General features: G+C 32.4%; 1 protein-coding gene across 1 annotated transcript; it reads left to right on the forward strand.

Annotated features, from left to right (window-relative positions):
• Nucleotides 1-8,453: 8,453 nt before the first annotated feature.
• On the forward strand, nt 8,454-12,286 carry LOC122601395 (protein PELPK1-like). The gene is made up of 4 exons (XM_043774158.1): nt 8,454-8,500; nt 8,565-8,627; nt 11,667-11,906; nt 12,025-12,286. The coding sequence occupies exons 1-4, from the start codon at nt 8,454-8,456 to the stop codon at nt 12,284-12,286; spliced, it is 612 nt and encodes a 203-aa protein (XP_043630093.1).
• The last annotated feature ends 4,812 nt before the right edge of the window (nt 12,287-17,098 follow it).

The following is a 17,098-nucleotide window of genomic DNA, read 5'->3' on the forward strand; positions in this document are numbered from 1 at the left end:
CAGAAGTATGTTAAATGAATCAGGTCTTCCAAAATGTTTTTGGGCTGAAGCTGTTGCAACTGCTTGCTACACCCAGAATCGTTCCATTTATGTCAAAAGACATAAGAAGACTGCCTATGAAGTGCTCATAAATAGAAAGCCTAATATTGGATATTTTCATGTTTTTGGATGTCCAGTATATATTCTGAATGATTCCAGCAAATTGGGCAAATTTGATGCCAAAGCTGATGAAGGTTACTTCCTAGGTTATTCAACAATTCGCAAGGCCTTTAGAGTCTATAACAAAAGACTTGAAAAGGTTGATGAGTCAATTCATGTTTCCTTTGATGAATCAAATTCTGCAATCTTTAATAAACCAATCCCTGAACCACCTTCAGATGGTCCTATCAGTTTTGGTGAATCTGATCACAATGACAAATCTGATCAGTTACCTGAACATGTTTCTAATCATTCCAGTTCAGAACCAGTTACAAGTCAGCAAAATAGCATTCCATTTTATCCTTCAGTCACATTCAAACTACCCTCTGAATTGACTATTGGATCAGATGTCCGTGCTGCTCCTCAGATATCAGTATCCCCTGAATTACCTCAGAATGAAGAATTTCATGATGTAAATCGTGATTTACAAGATGATGAAGATGGTGAAGCTGAAATAGTCTATTCTGAACCATCTCCTGAAGTAAGCCAGAGGAGTTCTTGCACTGATATGATTATTCATCCTGGTCATTACTCTAAATGGACTCGCTCACATCCAATTGATCAAGTGATTGGCGATCCAAGTAGAGGGGTTCAGACCAGAAGAGCCACAAGCGATCAATGCTTATATGTCAGCTTCTTATCACTGATAGAATCGAAGAAGATTGACGAGGCTTTAAAAGATCCAAGTTGGGTTGAAGCCATGTAGGAAGAGCTCAACCAATTTGAAAGGAACAATGTTTGGGAGCTTGTTCCATGTCCCCCCAATCTGAAGAAAGAACCAATTGGGACAAGATGGGTTTTTCGAAACAAGGTAGATGAAGATGGTCATGTAATCAGGAACAAGGCCAGACTTGTTGTAAAGGGTTATAGGGTTATAAGATTAAATGTTTCAGCAAGTTCATTGTACAGGACAAACTAGTCATTGTTAGTCCCCCGGGTCACTTCGTGAGCGAAAGAAATTTGAACAGATGGTTTGTCCAACTCATATTTTTAGCTTTTGATCATAAATACGAGCTGTATATATAGGTTCTGTATAGTTTCCCTTGGTGACCCATGTCAAAAGAAAACCACCTGATGCTTTCGTCTAGGTTCTACTTCAGTTTGTGGTCATAAATTGAGAAGTATACATTTAGGCAGCTTGGGGCCGTTTTCATTGCGGGTTCAAGTTAAACCACCTGATGGTTTTATATATTAATCGTTTTTATGTGAAAGTGTATCAAGTGTTAGTTTTTAGAAATTGGATAGAAAAATCTTTTCATGGAGTCTACATCATAATACGACTTTGCTTCTAGTCAAAAGACTTGGGTTGTTACTAGTATGCTATTTTAAAGATTCAATTCTAGCAGTTTAATTACTTATTGGAGCTAAATATTGCTGGTCTTTTGGTGCTCTCACAAAGAAACCCAGCTGATGGTTTTGTTAAAATTACGTCTTAGCTTCTGGTCTTTGAACAAGAGTTAGGTTTATTAGCAAGTCTCATATAGTATCAATCAGGGATTTATGTTAAAAACTACCTGATGATTTATTGTAACACCCCAAGAATTTTTAAGGTAAAAGAAATTAACCCCTTTTTATAGTTTTGTCATTAAATTAATTTCCTAGTATTTTATTTTTGATTATGGGGTTAATTTAGTTGAAACTTTGGCGGATAGCGGGTATTATTACCCACAAATTTCAGTTGGGTCGTGGCAAGCCAGGGAAGTGCCAGCCAACTTCTTTTTCCTTGACTCACACTTCCACTTTGTTCTTCAACAATTCCTTCATGCAATTCTTCTACTTCATTTCAAATATTAAGGCAATTCTCTCTTTAATTCAAGAACAAGAACACCCATATTAATCATCACCATCAAAGAATCTTCAATTAAGAATTCAAAAGCTAGGGTTTGTGGATTTGGTGGTGGTGGCCGAAAATTGAGAGAAGAAGGGGAAGAAATTGTAGCTTGAAAACCCTAATCTATTATCTTCCATTTGATTGAGGTATTGATTTCCCTTAATTTAGTTTTCTTCTCTCTTTTGAATTTAGGGTTCATGAATGAACCAAATTGGGGGTTTTACTAGAAATTGAATTATGGCTAATTTTCCCCAATTCCTTAATTAACCTAGTTGTCATTGAGTTATTTGATGTGTGGATTATGAAATTTATAAGTTTTATGTGATAATTTGAGTTTGTGAGAAAAGATGAAATTTTGCTAGTTATTGGAATATGGATGAAAATGGTAGGATGAACTACCTAATGTTGTTGTTAAAGATGAAAGTAACTCAATGACAAATGGGTTGGGTTTAGAAAAGGCTAGTAATTGAGTATGACTAGGTTAAACTAGTCAATTTGTGAATGAAAGCTTATGCATTTTATGATATGATCATAGGTTGAGCTTGTTGAGCATTATTGTTTAGCTTTGTTGTCTTTGTTGCGGAGAAGGTGAGTATATTTGCATACCTTTATGTTTATGTTGGATCAATTGACCACATCATGTTGAAGCCTTTTGTCCATGGTGGTTTTGACCATTTCATGTTGAAGTTTATTTGTCCATGTGTGGTAGTTGATGCGGCAGTAGCCCATGTGGGGGCATAGTATTTGTTGAGGCCTAAGAACCTCCGGGGCCTAAGAACCCCGATAGTTGATCTATTGAGGCCTAAGAACCTCCGGTGGCCTAAGAACCCCGATAGATGATCATGATTATGTTGTTTAGCTTATATGGAGCCATATATGTGATGTTAGTGTGCAAGGTGAATATGTAAATGTAACATGACGATGCCATAGATTACATGTGAAAGTCCTTGTACTTTGCCTTCCTTCGTATTCGTAAATGTATGTAAGTATATTCACTAAGCCTTTGCTTATGTTTTAGTTTTTTACTCTTTTATAGGTAGTTCCGGAAGAAGGAACTAGTGTGGTTGATATTGAAAGATTTGATAGAGCTTGAAGTGGTATTTTGCAAGATTTGAAGGTATTAGGTCATTCATGGATGAATGGCTAGTTTTGTTTTTAGAGGCTTAGAAGTCCCTCTCCCTTTGGCTCTTGATACTTTTCGTTTTGATGGGCTTGTTTTGGTCAAATTGTGTAAATGGGCAAGTGTAAGTTTCAGCAAACTGTGAAGTTGTATTTGGATAAAAATAGCGTCAAATGGGTAAATGACCCATTCTTTGTGTTCAAGAGTTTCGAAAGAGTTTGGTAAAGTTCGTTTTGAAATTTGAAGGTCACAAGTTCGATTTAGTGTCGAAAATGTTTTAGGGTTGCTGATGTGCTGTCCACTGCGGCGCAGTAGGGGTGATTTCACCCACTGCGGCGCAGTGGTTTTCCTCGACCTGAATTGATGTTCTTCCGCAGTGGGGCTTTGTCCCTTTCTTTGCCGAGGCTTTCCACTGCGGCGCAGTGGGGAGTGCTTGACCCTCTGCGGCGCAGTGGGGTGTAAAAAAAAAAAATTCAGTATTTCGGTTTATCAAGTTTAGTCCTTTCATTTATGGACCAACTGTTCGTTACCAAAGTTATTCAGGTGGTAGTCGTCTTTCAATAATTGATGTAAAATCTGTTCATGAGTTTACATAGTAACTACATCCTGCCCTTGGTCATAACTCTTGAGTCATTAGTTTCAGTCTTGTGTTTAGAACTTTATCTTATATTATGTAAAGGTCTTGTGTCTGGAGCTTTGGTCATTCTACACGTGGAAGTAACAAGTCATGCACCAAGTTCTATTTTTGAAATTATACACTAGTCGATAATAGTTACAGTTTATAAAAGAAAAATAACATAAAATAAATGTTTTTAATAAAAAAAAAAATTCGGGCGTTTCAGGTTGTGTGCACTTAAAGCTTCAGATGTTTTTTAAATTTTTATCCTTTTTTTAACCAATGAGTACATGTTACCAAGTACCCCGTGTATGTATTTTCTGATATAAATATAATTTGTGATTTTGATATTAAAACTTCTATAAATAAATGTTAATTTTATAAAGTAAAGGGACTAATGTTATGTTTTCTCAATAATAAATTTGGTAATTATACCATTATTTAGATCTAAGTGTTGTGGTTAAAAGTTAAAACACATCTAACGATCTTTGTTTTTTCATAAAAGAATTTAAAACCTTGTTATATATATATTGGTAGATTAAATTAAAGTTAAATTTTAAAACATTAAGAAAGGTAAATTAAACAAATATTTATGACAAGGTTAATAATAATATTAATAAAAAAACATGGTGATGATCCATTTTAATAAAATAAAATAACAAGTTTACGTATTGGTATCCTATAATAAGTTACAATACAATCAATCATTAAAAATATATCTCAAAACTACAAGCTTGAAAAATACGTAAATAATAATATCACAATTAGTAAAAGAAAGAATGAGAATCAAATAATTTATACATACTATTATTTATGGTATATTTTAACAATTATTAAGGTTATATTTGTCATATACCTTATTTAACCTTTTTAGATTTAATTTAATTTTAATATATTTAAATTAGTATTATTTCCTTATTTAAGTTTGTAAGCGTTAGTAATTAATGTTTTTAATGATATAATTATGAAAACTAATATTTTTATAGTTTTCTTTTTTTATGTAATACGTTTTTATTAAATTATATTTTTGTATATGATTTTTTATCATGTAACAAATAAAATTTGGTAAGGATTTCTGTAGAGGATTTTTATCATATAACGATTTTATTAGATCAATATTTTGAAAACTGGACCGGATGTCAAACCAGCCTTCTTAATAAAAAGATAAAAAACAAATATGAAGTTTATAGTAAGTTATCACAATTATATCAGAAAAATAGTTGTATGAAAATTGCAATGATATTATGCATAATTTTAACTTATTAGATTAACACAACATGCGATATGTAGATTGGTAATTAAGTTGCTTAGTAATTTTAGTGTATAACTAAATTATTCGAGCAAAATGTTAAAGCACAAGTACAATGACAATGCAGACATATCCGGATTAATGAAAGACATCCAAAGAAACGAAAACCTTACTTAGCGAGACCTCTAATAGATCATGTATCCATTTTTTTTAACTGTTTGTTCACTGTTAATCGGAATCTAAACGACCTCTAATGTAACTTCATGTTTTTTAGTGGTTTAATTCTTTCCTGGTTAAATATATGTCAACTTATGATATAATAAAAATTTAATATGTAATTAATTATATATGTTTTCCGCGGATAATAATGTAGTTAATATTATCATTCAATAAATATGAAATAATTAAATTTGATTCAATAAATATGAAATAATTAATTTTGATTTAATGATCATAAATTAAAGAGAGAATTCTTTCACTATAATTAATCTTTAAAAACCATCCAAAATAAATCAAAATCATTATACTAAAATAATAAATATTGTCGACATGTTGATACCTTGTATATATAAGTATTAATCAATTGATAATTGATAAATTAGATAATAACTAAATATTAATATACGTATGAAAATTGAAAAGAACACAATGTATGTATGTAATTCTTTAAGTTTACCATAGTTGAAGGACTAATGTTAAAGGTTGTGATTAAAAGTTTGAACTAATTTAAAGGTTCTTGTTTTTTTATAAAAAAATTTAAGACTTTATTATATATATATTGATAGATAAATAAATATAAAAACATATATTTGAACACTATTTGATAAAGTACACATATTTTTCCGGTTTCAGTGCAAGTCCATCGAACAATCAATAGGCTAAAATTACAAAAGTAACTAGAGTGGCCAATGAAATGGAAAAACTTTATAAGCCCATTATTTAAAGTTACAATGTTACGTTTTGGCTAAAATTACAAAAGTAACTAGAGTGGCCAATGAAATGGAAAAACTTTATAAGCCCATTATTTAAAGTTACAATGTTACGTCACCTAAACATGCCTATAAGGCTATTGCACTTGAAACTTCATATATGCATATAAACTTATTTATAAGGGAAGTAATATTTCTACAACACACTTTAATCATCTACAACAATTTCTGCATTCACTATTAAAAAAATAGCCTTTAATGACACCAAAATTATAACACACATATATTAATGACAAGCAAAAACAGGTGTCATAAAAATACTGTCATATTTTATAAAATTTGAAGTAATTTTTTGGTTTCTGGAATTCTGGTAGACCATGGTATAGACACCACCTTTGGTGGGTCAAAAGAGTTTCTATGAAGGCGGATGTGGCTATAATTGTAGTTTTTTGGGTTAATTGCACCATCATGAATTGTACATTTTGATCCAGGTGTATGTAATTATGAAACATTAATCGGTACAAGGGTTAATGTATGTTGCATTGTGGTGCAATGGAATTTCTCAACCAGTTTTTTTCTTTTAGCCAATATCGTGCCACCCTTTTTTCAATTTAGAGTTTAAAAATAAGCCAAGTTAACACAATTTATAGTACTCTAGTTGAAATTACCGAGTTATAATCGTCCATGTGGTGGAACAGAACTGGGCAATGCTGATAGTTTAAGATACAACTGCTGTTTCATATGTGTGGATGCTTCTCTCCCTGTTATAAACAAATATGTAGAGTAGAGAGTAGATCAGATGGTCAAATCAGGATTGCTTCGAGAAGTTTATGATATTGAGAGGCTTAAAGAAAATGTGAACCTGCTGAAGCAGCTTCTTCAAGATGCCATTGACAAAGTTATATTGAATACCAGAAGGCTTGTTCGTCATCAGGTAATATAATTGTTAAGCAGCCGTTCTTGGAAATAGAGATGACAAGATGGGTGGGTTGGATTGGGTAATGGGAACGGGCCAATCTAGTACCAGTCGAACGAAATATGCCAGCTTGGGTTATTATTGCAAAATTATTATAATTACAGTTCTAATATAATTCTTTGAGTTAAAGATGTTGGAGTGTGTATAGATTAAAGATAGACTTCGGACTACTTTCAACCCATTTCACCCTCTTCCGTTTCAGACTTTTCTTTTCATTTGACTCTATGATTACTAAAATAGGGTCGAGATTGACACCGTTGTTAATGATGAATCATCATTATTGATTATTATTATATTTCTTATTCTTTCTGCATATTTTGTCCTCCTCCTATGTTAATTTTCGATGATTCAGAACTTATAATCTGGTATTTGTGCAGGAAAGAAGGCTGATTCGGCTACAGACATTGTTTAAGCTTTTTAGTGCACTAAAGCTATGTGTATAAGAATTTGTTAAGTTTCCATGTGAATTATTAAGTGTGGGTAGTCATTGTTACCAATAGTGTCTCGAAGCAGGAGATCATGGAATGCTCCTTTCCTGTAAGAATCGCAACAATTTTTGCTTTGGAATATCCTTTACTGAAGATTAGCATTGCCTTTATGAACAAGGGATAAGGTAGAACTAACTGTTGCGGTTTACTTCACTACAAAGTATTGATGCTACTGATTTCAATCTATAAGATTCCTTGTGATAAGGTTTAAAATGTTCTAACATGGAAAACTCTCGTCTCTAATTGTAACAGATTCATATATTTAGTTACTATACTATATATAAGTTGCGTTTACAACTTACACTATGTCGGATTTCTTGCAAGGAAACGAGATTCCGATTGCCATTGCTGTTATTGCAGTTGCCATTGCTGCATTCGGCTTTTTCTCCTCCTACAACAAACCTAAAGGTATGTTCGTCACATCATTATTCAACTCCATCCATCTCTTTGAATCACTGCATCAATATTATTTTTATTACTCTTTTAGTATATATTTGTATTCCAATTTCCTGTTGGCCTTGGGTTTTTATCTAGTTAACTGCAGAACTTAATCATGGGCTCTTTAGTCGTTTATAAATCCTGAAAGTTTTAGAGAATTCAAGCTTGTCAAGCGCACCCATAACGTGGCCAAGTTCAAGTTCGCTCTGCCTACGCCTAATGCTGTGTTGGGACTTTCTATTGCACAGCATATTAGTTGCCGGTATATATGTGATTACCTTTCATATGTTCCCTGAAAAATTAATTACAGTTTGAGTACTTGGGGCGTCAAAAGGTCAAGATTCGGTCACTAAACTTAACATAAAACTGTCGTGACAATCACTATGAACCTGATACATGTAATACAAGAGAAAAGCTCACGGTCTTTAATTACTAACATGAAAACTCTCGTCTCTAATCATAACAAAATGCATATAATCGTTTGAAAGGTTCAGCAAAATGCATATAACAAAAGGTCAAGGTCGGTAGGAATAGTAGTTTCTACAGTCATGTCAGCTGCATGTTAATACCTTTTTGATAATGTGATATGACTGTATCCTTCTAATGATATGAAATTGATATGTCCTGCTGCTTCTCTTTGCCTTGTAATTCTGCTGTATAGAAGCTCCAACTCCAAATGTCTTACGTTTTTTAGTGGTTGCTGTTAATAATGATTGCAGAACCGAATACAAGCTCGTCTTTGAAAACACGGCTGATGTTTCGGATGATTTCGTGAAGAATGGGCAAATTATGTGGCAAACTTCATTTACCGGTCTTGAATTCTATATAATTTTGCGGTTGTAACTTTTATGGTTAATTTTAGAATTTTAAAATTATTTGTGGTTGTATGAAACACATTGTTTTGATATATATGAAATGCGCTCTTTTGCTATTTGTGTGTTTATTTGTATTATGAGATTAATTGTTATTTAATGTGTGGATATTAATAATTTTATAAAAAAAAATTTTTTAAAAAAATTTGAACCATGACATGCAAGAAAGGTGTCATAAAATAGTGTCATAAAAGCGTGTCATGAATTCTTGACGCGCGAAATGCGTGTCATAAAAATTTATAACGAGTCGATTTATGACACCAAAAAGCGTGTCATCTGACCACCTTTATGACAAACATTGATAATAAATTTTGTACCTTTGTTATAGATTGTTAAAACTTGTTGTATGAATATCACTCGATCGATCCCCTATTTATAAACTAGTGTAGCTAAATAAACATTTTTATATTTTATTTTTGTTAACAAAAAATTATATAACATTAGTATATTTTCAAATATATTTTACCAACTATATTTCTAAAGAAAAAAAAAAAATAATAATAAGTATCATGAGTGAGTTATCTAGTGATTTTAATAATGGGTTTAATCCAACCTTGACAAAAAGTTATTTTTTTAGGATTTTGCGTTGGGTTAAATGGTTTTCTCTAACCGATTGATTTTCTTACATAGAGATCAAATATGATTGGATGGGCTCATGTCTAATCCTAACTTGCAATCTCTCTATATATTAAAAGAAGATACATATTTTTTTTGAATGTGACATTTTTATTTTTTTTCAATATTGAAATTTTTATGACTTGTATTTTTTTATATTAAATTGCTATATTCATATTACCATGTATGATACTACCTCCGTCCTATTTAACGTGTCTTGTTTTAATATTCAAAGTCTTTGTTTTTTAACTTTGACCTTAAATATAATTATTTGTGTTATAAAATATTTGATGAAAATTATATCGATGAAAGCACATCTAAAACCGAATCAATTCATATAACTTTTATCAAATGTTATAACACAATAAAAGTTATCTAAGGTCAAACTTTAGAACAAAAGACTTTGAAAATTTAAACTATGACACTTTTAGTAGCACGGAGAGAGTATTAACATCATTTCCAATCCTAATCATTAATCACAATCATAATAATTAATATTTTATTTTTTTATTTTGTATTTAAATAATAATATGTTTATATACATTATACTATGTTTTTGTTTATTAGTTCAATAATATATTTTTTTCAAATGATATTGTTTATTATTTTATGTTTATTTTTTTGAAAAGTATTTATTATATTATATTTTATAAATATATCATAAAAAAGATTTTTTTGATTTATAAATATTTATGTTTTATTAGTCATGCTTTAACATATTTGACGTATATCATAAATTCATAAAAGTATAACTTTATTCATTACATCAATTGTTATCAGTCATAATTTGACAGTTTATTATATTTATTATAAATTATGAATAATAATGCAACTATCAGTTGTTAGTATTTTTATATTTATGTTATCATTAAGCCCGCACATGTAGATTTAATCTAGTTAAAAATATGTGAATAAGTAAATTTTGAAAACCATAAATTTCAAGTTCTAATATGTACCAAGTAATATACTTGGTCAAAATAAACATAATTGACACCTAATGCCAAAAATGGATATTTCTAAAGTATCTATTTTTTTTTTCTATTCTAATGAAAGTGTATATTTGACAGAAATTACATGCGTGTAGCTTTATTTTTCCATCACAAACATTGTATTGAGACTTTTTATCGTTGCTTCTTCCATCACAAAGATCATTGTAACTTTTTAGTGTAGCTAAAATTTTTTTGGCAATGTTATATATGTGTAAAATTTAACGTGAATGTGAATCAAACTTAATGAGATCGAAATAAGGGAAAGGGTTGTAATACGATTACTCACCAGAGGGTAATAAAAATATAGGATATAGCAATTAGTTTGCTCAACAACCTAAGAAAAAACATCTCATCACATAACCTCAATAAAAAGAACATATTGCAACCATGTTCGAACTTAAGCTTGTAGTAATTTGTTACGGACCGTCGAAATCTGTTACATTTATTTCGTTAATTAAGAAATTATTCTCCACTTAAAAATTAAATAGATTAGACTAGTAGTAGTTTTCAACGTGTAGAGGAGGGAAACACTTTCAAAAGGAACAACTACAAGTAACTTATAGATAAGAAGTTAAACTAAATATAACCTATTTTTGTAAAATTCTTACCAAATCATTTACATATGTTTCATTCTCCACTTCTCAAATCATCTATATAAATCTAAATTATCGTATGCGATTATCACAACTCAAATACTATATTCTTAGCTGCTTCTCTTTATTATTCTTCAGTCATCCAAACTCTACAACATCCATGGCTCGTTCCCATTTTAATACCCTCACTATAACAAAAATGTTAATTGCTCACAATTATTTCCTCGGTTTTCTAAAATATGTGAAAAAATATGTTAATTTGTTCACATTTAAAATTGTTAAAAAAAAAATTCACACTTAGAAGTGTGAAAAAATTAATAGAGACATACTTTTTTCACAAGTATAAATGTATACGCAAAATGTTCACACTTAAAAGTATGAAAAAATATCAAACATTTTCACACTTAAAAGTGTGAGAGCTAACTTATCACACTCAAATTCCTCGCACTTCCTCTTGTGTGAGGAAATTTGGTGTCACAAATTACTTCCACACTTTTAAGTGTTAACAGTTATATATTTTTACACACTTGAAAATGTGAACTTTTTGTTTCTATATATATAATTGTGAAAATTTTTTGATCCTTTAACTTTATTCACACGTTTAAATGTGAGTTTTTTCCACACATTTATAAGTGTGAACAAATTTACAATATTTTAAACATTTTTAAAAATTACGAAGAAATGAGTGTTAAGATATAACAAATGTAGTGCCTTCTCTTGATACTAGTTTTTGTAACTTTACCTTCATTTAGTGGCAATTATGTCATTGCTGAGGCACGTAAGCTATTGGACACACCAGAGCTTCCAAAACCTACTATTCCAGAGTTTCCCAACTCGACACTACCCGAGCTTCCGAAGCCTACTCTTCCGGAGATTCCAAAGCCTGTGGTTCCGGAGTTTCCAAAGCCCGCACTTCCTGAGCTTCCAAAGCCCATCGTTCCAGAGCTTCCTAAGCCCATTATTCCTGAAATTCCAAAACCTACGGTTCCGAGGTTCCGAAGCCCACACTACCCGAGGTGCCAAAGCCCACAGTTCCTGAGATTCCTAAGCCTATAATTCCCGAGATTCCAAAGCCTGCACTTCCTGAACTTCCAAAGCCGATAGTTCCAGTCTTCCAGAGGTTCCAAAGCCCGTAGTTTCGGAGGTGCAAAAGCCAACACTTCCAGAACTTCCAAAGCCCACCATTCCAGAGATTCCTAAGCCCACCATTCCTGAACTTCCAAAGCCGATGATTCCTGACGTTCCAAAGCCCGTATTTCCCGAGGTCCCCAAGCCCGTAGTTCCGGAGGTGCAAAAGCCAACACTTCCAGAACTTCCAAAGCCCATCATTCCAGAGTTGCCAAAAGAATTCCCCTCCGTGCCGCACCCTTGAAGAACTTCTTTTGTGAATAAGTATCTCTACTAGTACTATTACAATCTTTATATATCATTTCATTGAGTTCGACGAATATTACATTATTATATATGTGTTTTCCTTTTGTATAATTTCTCATCGTAAATTGGTTCATATCTGAATTATGATATTTTCCTTATATATACTACAAAGTTCTATATTACTTCAGATTGATTTTTTGTTTTTGGACTAGCAATACCATTAACTACCAAATATTTTGTGATTGGTGTATAACCATCTCAAAAGCCATATTTACAAACTCACGAATACAATCTTTTTTTTTTAATAATATTTTGGTATGGCTTATGCCAAGCTTATTGTAGGATACTTTCGATCAATATCTATATATATATCATCGACACACTCAATGTTTATGTCTAACTAATTACACACAGGGAGAATCAATCCCTTATTGCCAGAAATTTGCCAAGAAAGAGCTTAGATTCCAATTAATTGGTACGTACTTTCCAAATTAATATTTTTTTCCCATTTAAAGGTGTGTACTTTTTCACCTGTGGGTATTTTAATCAGTTGAGAAACTTTTTCTTACAAATGTTGAGAAACTTTTGCTTACAAATGTGTTGCCCCTTCGGATCATCACCGACTGGATTTAAACATGTCTGGTAAACAACACTCACACAAACGAACTCACACATTGTATATATTAATTTTGGTGACTTTTACAGTGCGTAGACACTTATATTTATAGAATATCGAAACCATTGTGACTTTTCATGAAAAGTCACACATATCCCTGAATAACTTTCATTATGACTTTTCCAAAAAGTCACGACCTTCAGAATTAACTTCCCACAACCGGCAATAACTACCAATTCAGTTATTGACTTTATTCTTGACACAATAAGACCCTTAACTTATAAACTTTACAAACTTGACGCTAATTACATAAACTACTAATTACACAACGATCCTTAAACATGGATTAATCAATTAGCTTTTAACAGAATGGGGATAGTTGCTTAAGGTTGTAAGAGGCAAATAAATCACTAATTGTTTACACTCAATCAATAGAAAAGATTTATCCTGTGAACCATCACTCGATCCGTGAACTTCATCAGGAGCTGTGATTAGTGAGAGTCATAAGTTCAAAGTAATTCAGTTAAGTTAACTTAATAATTACTAATTAGGAGTTGCATACGTCATTGGAGAAGGTGTGATTAAGTTTAGAGTGTGTCTAGCTCTAGCTTATTTCTAGCTTGATTCTTTATCACACTAAAGCGGGACCAATAATCTACTCCAGGTACTTATCATGCATCCACCTTATGGTATCAACCTAGATGCAGTGAACAGCCTAGATATAGTTGAGTCAAGGGCATCAGCAACAAGCTAGATTACTACATTGACCAACTAGAGATGGAAACTCCACCCTCCAAAGGGTCGAAGAATATGGGCTAAAGCCTATAGCTACCCTCTATTTTTTACTCCTTAGTTTCGAATTGACGTTTGATGTGAATGGTTGAAGGCATAATGTTAAGTTTGAGAGGTCACTAGAAAACTGATGCGACACTTTTAAAACTGATCGAGTTTGGTATTATTTATACATGGTCTTAAGTAATTACTTCTCAAGTAGTTCATCTAGAGGTATTGATTTAAATTCAAAGTCATTCCACTTATTCTATTTTCTTACAATTTTATTTATGTTAAGTGAATTAGCAAAATTATGTTTGTTACACATTGATAATCCTTTAATCCTTTAATGAAGGTCAAAGATGACGCTCAAGAGCATTCTGCGATCTAAATCTCCATGGATAGTAGTAGCAATGAATATGAATTTAGGTGGGGACACTACCCGTATCGAATAGAACACGCTGAGCCAAATCTTCTTCATGTAAAACCGATTTAGATCGGGAAAATCGTGTGGTTTTATGAAACCATGTGCTAAACTCCAATTCTTGACTTTTGTTTTTAATGGGTTGGTGGCCAAGTAAGGTTTGAGATATGGATAAAATTATCAGGGTTCAAATCCTACTTTCTATATTTACAGGGACGAGTTATCAGGGTGGTTTTAAGAGTTTTGTGTTTCATCTCATGCATGCGTGTGTTACGCCCGTTTTTTTCATATATATATATATATAAAGGAAATGACTCAAATATTGTATATACATGTATTCGGATGAACACAAACATATATAGCTCGACCCAACATACACCTCACCAAAGACGACACTTAAAACTTGTAAATTTGAAACAACATAACTGATGGGTCAACTTAAGACAACCACGACCACCTGTTTTGGATGTCAATTTTGGACACTTCAGACCTTTCTAAAACAAGCATGCTATATACCGTTACACAGACAATTGGACATACTTTCAATGTATACTTTCAACTTCCTTCTGAACTACGGAAAACTTGAGTTTGCAGCCCCTTTTTAAACAGCCAAACCTATTTATAACTGCTGGATATTGCAGAAAAATCAGCCTAAGGGGCTGTTTTATGTTTCATTATTCGACCCTTTAAGCACCTCCGTTTTCAGCCAAACTTGGTTCATTTTAAAGACATTATAACATACTTCAATGTATTTTTTCAGTTTGCTCCAAAACACAACTGAGAAAAAGTTATGGCCTTTCAAAAACAACAATTTATGCATATGTGGTTGTGAAAATTAGCCACCAGCTGCTGTTTTGTGAACCATTTTTGAACGACCTAGGCACAGCTGTTTCTTGCAAACCTTATACCATTTGAAAGCCCTCTAACCATAGTTCCAAAACCTGTTTTTAGTTTTGACCAAAACATTACATGTAAAGAGTTACGACCCTTCAAAAACTGCCCAAAGGCCAATTCTGCACTTTTACCCATGTTGCTAGGAGACCCGTTTCTTCTAGTCTTTAGACTTCACTCATATTTGTAAGCTGCTATGAACCTAGATAGAACAGAATATACATATATCTTCTAATAAACATATTTAACACTTTCAGATGAACTATTTCCTATTGTACACAAAAATGACTACACGGGTCGAATAACCAAAATGGACAACATAGATAACTAACAATTTCTAACTTTTTATAACTAACCAACTTGATATATATATACACACCAAAATTTGCAGAAATAAAAGAGCTATTTCTGCTCTAGTACACACCACATATCCTGGACTCGAAGACTGTAACACCCCAAAGATTTTAAGGTAAAAGAAATTAACCCTTTTTTATAGTTTTGACATTAAGTTAATTTCCTAGTATTTTGTTTTTAGTTTTGGGGTTAATTTAGTTGGAATTTTAACGGATATCTGGTAAAAATACCCACAAAAAGAGAAGACGGCATGGCAAGCCCCTGATGTGCCAGCCATCACCCTTGTGATGAATCACTCTTCTACCCATTATCACTTCTTCTTCTTCATTTTCTACATGAACTTCATATCATTCTCTCAAAATCAAGCTAAATTTCTTCAAATTCAAGGATAAGAAACATCCATAATAATCATCACCATCAAATAATCTTTATTCAAGAATTAAAAAGTTAGGGTTTGTGGGTTGTAGTGGTGGCCGAAAATTTTAGAGAAAAAAGGGAAAAAATTTGTGAATTGAAAACCCTAATCTATTGTCTTCCATTCTTGAGGTATTGATTTCCCCTAATTTAGTTTTTATCTTTCCTTTGAAATTAGGGTTCATGGATGAACCAAATTGGGGGTTTTGCTAGAATGTGAATTATGGTTAATTTTTCAAAAATTCCCTAGATAACCTAGTTGTCATTGAGTTATATGATGTGTTTGATTATGAAATTGATAAGTTTATGTAATAATTTGAGTTTATGAGAAAAGATGAGTTTTTCTAGTTATTGAAATGATGATGATGAAAATGGTAGGTTGAACTACCTTTTCTGATTGTTGGAAAGGAAAGTAACTCAATGACAAATGGGTTGGGTTTGGGTTTAGAAAAGGCTAGTGATTGAGAATGGCTAGGTTGAGCTAGTCAAGTTGTGAATATAAGCTTATGCATTTTTATGTGATGATCATAGGTTGAAGCTTGTTGTGCATTATCGTTTTAGCTTTATTTTCCAAGTTGCGGAGGAGGTGAGTATATTTGCATACCTTTATGTATATGTTGGATCAATTGACCACATCATGTTGAAGCCTTTTGTCCATGTGTGGTATTTGACCACATCATGTTGAACTTTATTTATCCATGTGTGGTAATTGACGCGTCATAAGCCCATGTGGGGCATTGTGATTATGAGGCCTAAGAACCTCCGGGGCCTAAGAATCCCAATAGTTGATATGATATGAGACCTAAGAACCTCCGGGGCCAAAGAATCCCGATAGATGTGATTGTTATGATTGTTTAGCTTATATGGATCCATATATGTGTTGATAGTGTGCAAAGTGAGCATGTAAATGTGAGATGATGGTGTCATAGGTTACATGTGAAAGTCCTTGCACTTTGCCCTCCTTCATATTCGTAAATGTATGCAAGTATATTCACTAAGCCTTTGCTTAAATTTTAGTTGTTTACCTTTTTATAGGTAGTTCCAGAAGAAGGAACTAGTGTTGTTGATTTGAAGTGTTGATTTAGAGCTTGAAGTTGATTTTTGGAAGCTCTTGAAGGTAGATTGGCACTTGTTGTAGATAACTAGACATCCCACCTCACTTATGGCTCTTGATATTAGTTGGTTGTTTTGGAAAGGCTTTGGTTTGGTTAGTTTGAAACAGATTCCAGTTGTATAAGGGGCTCATGGTACAGCCACAAGCTTTTGAAAGAAAACTTGATCATTTTTGGTTGTTTATCCATGTTGTCTTTGACTCAATTGTTGGGTAATGAAGTTTGGTT

Source organism: Erigeron canadensis, chromosome 5 (genome assembly GCF_010389155.1).
Source record: "Erigeron canadensis isolate Cc75 chromosome 5, C_canadensis_v1, whole genome shotgun sequence".
Taxonomy (NCBI): domain Eukaryota; kingdom Viridiplantae; phylum Streptophyta; class Magnoliopsida; order Asterales; family Asteraceae; genus Erigeron; species Erigeron canadensis.

Bases quoted from the DNA above. Each gene is read 5' to 3' on its own strand.
- LOC122601395 (XM_043774158.1), top strand. From the start codon at position 8,454: ATGAAATTGATATGTCCTGCTGCTTCTCTTTGCCTTGTAATTCTGCT. The intron at 8,628-11,666 runs GCAAATTATGTG...ACCTTCATTTAG, and splicing joins GATGATTTCGTGAAGAATGG to TGGCAATTATGTCATTGCTG. The intron at 11,907-12,024 runs GTTCCGAAGCCC...CGATAGTTCCAG, and splicing joins CCAAAACCTACGGTTCCGAG to TCTTCCAGAGGTTCCAAAGC.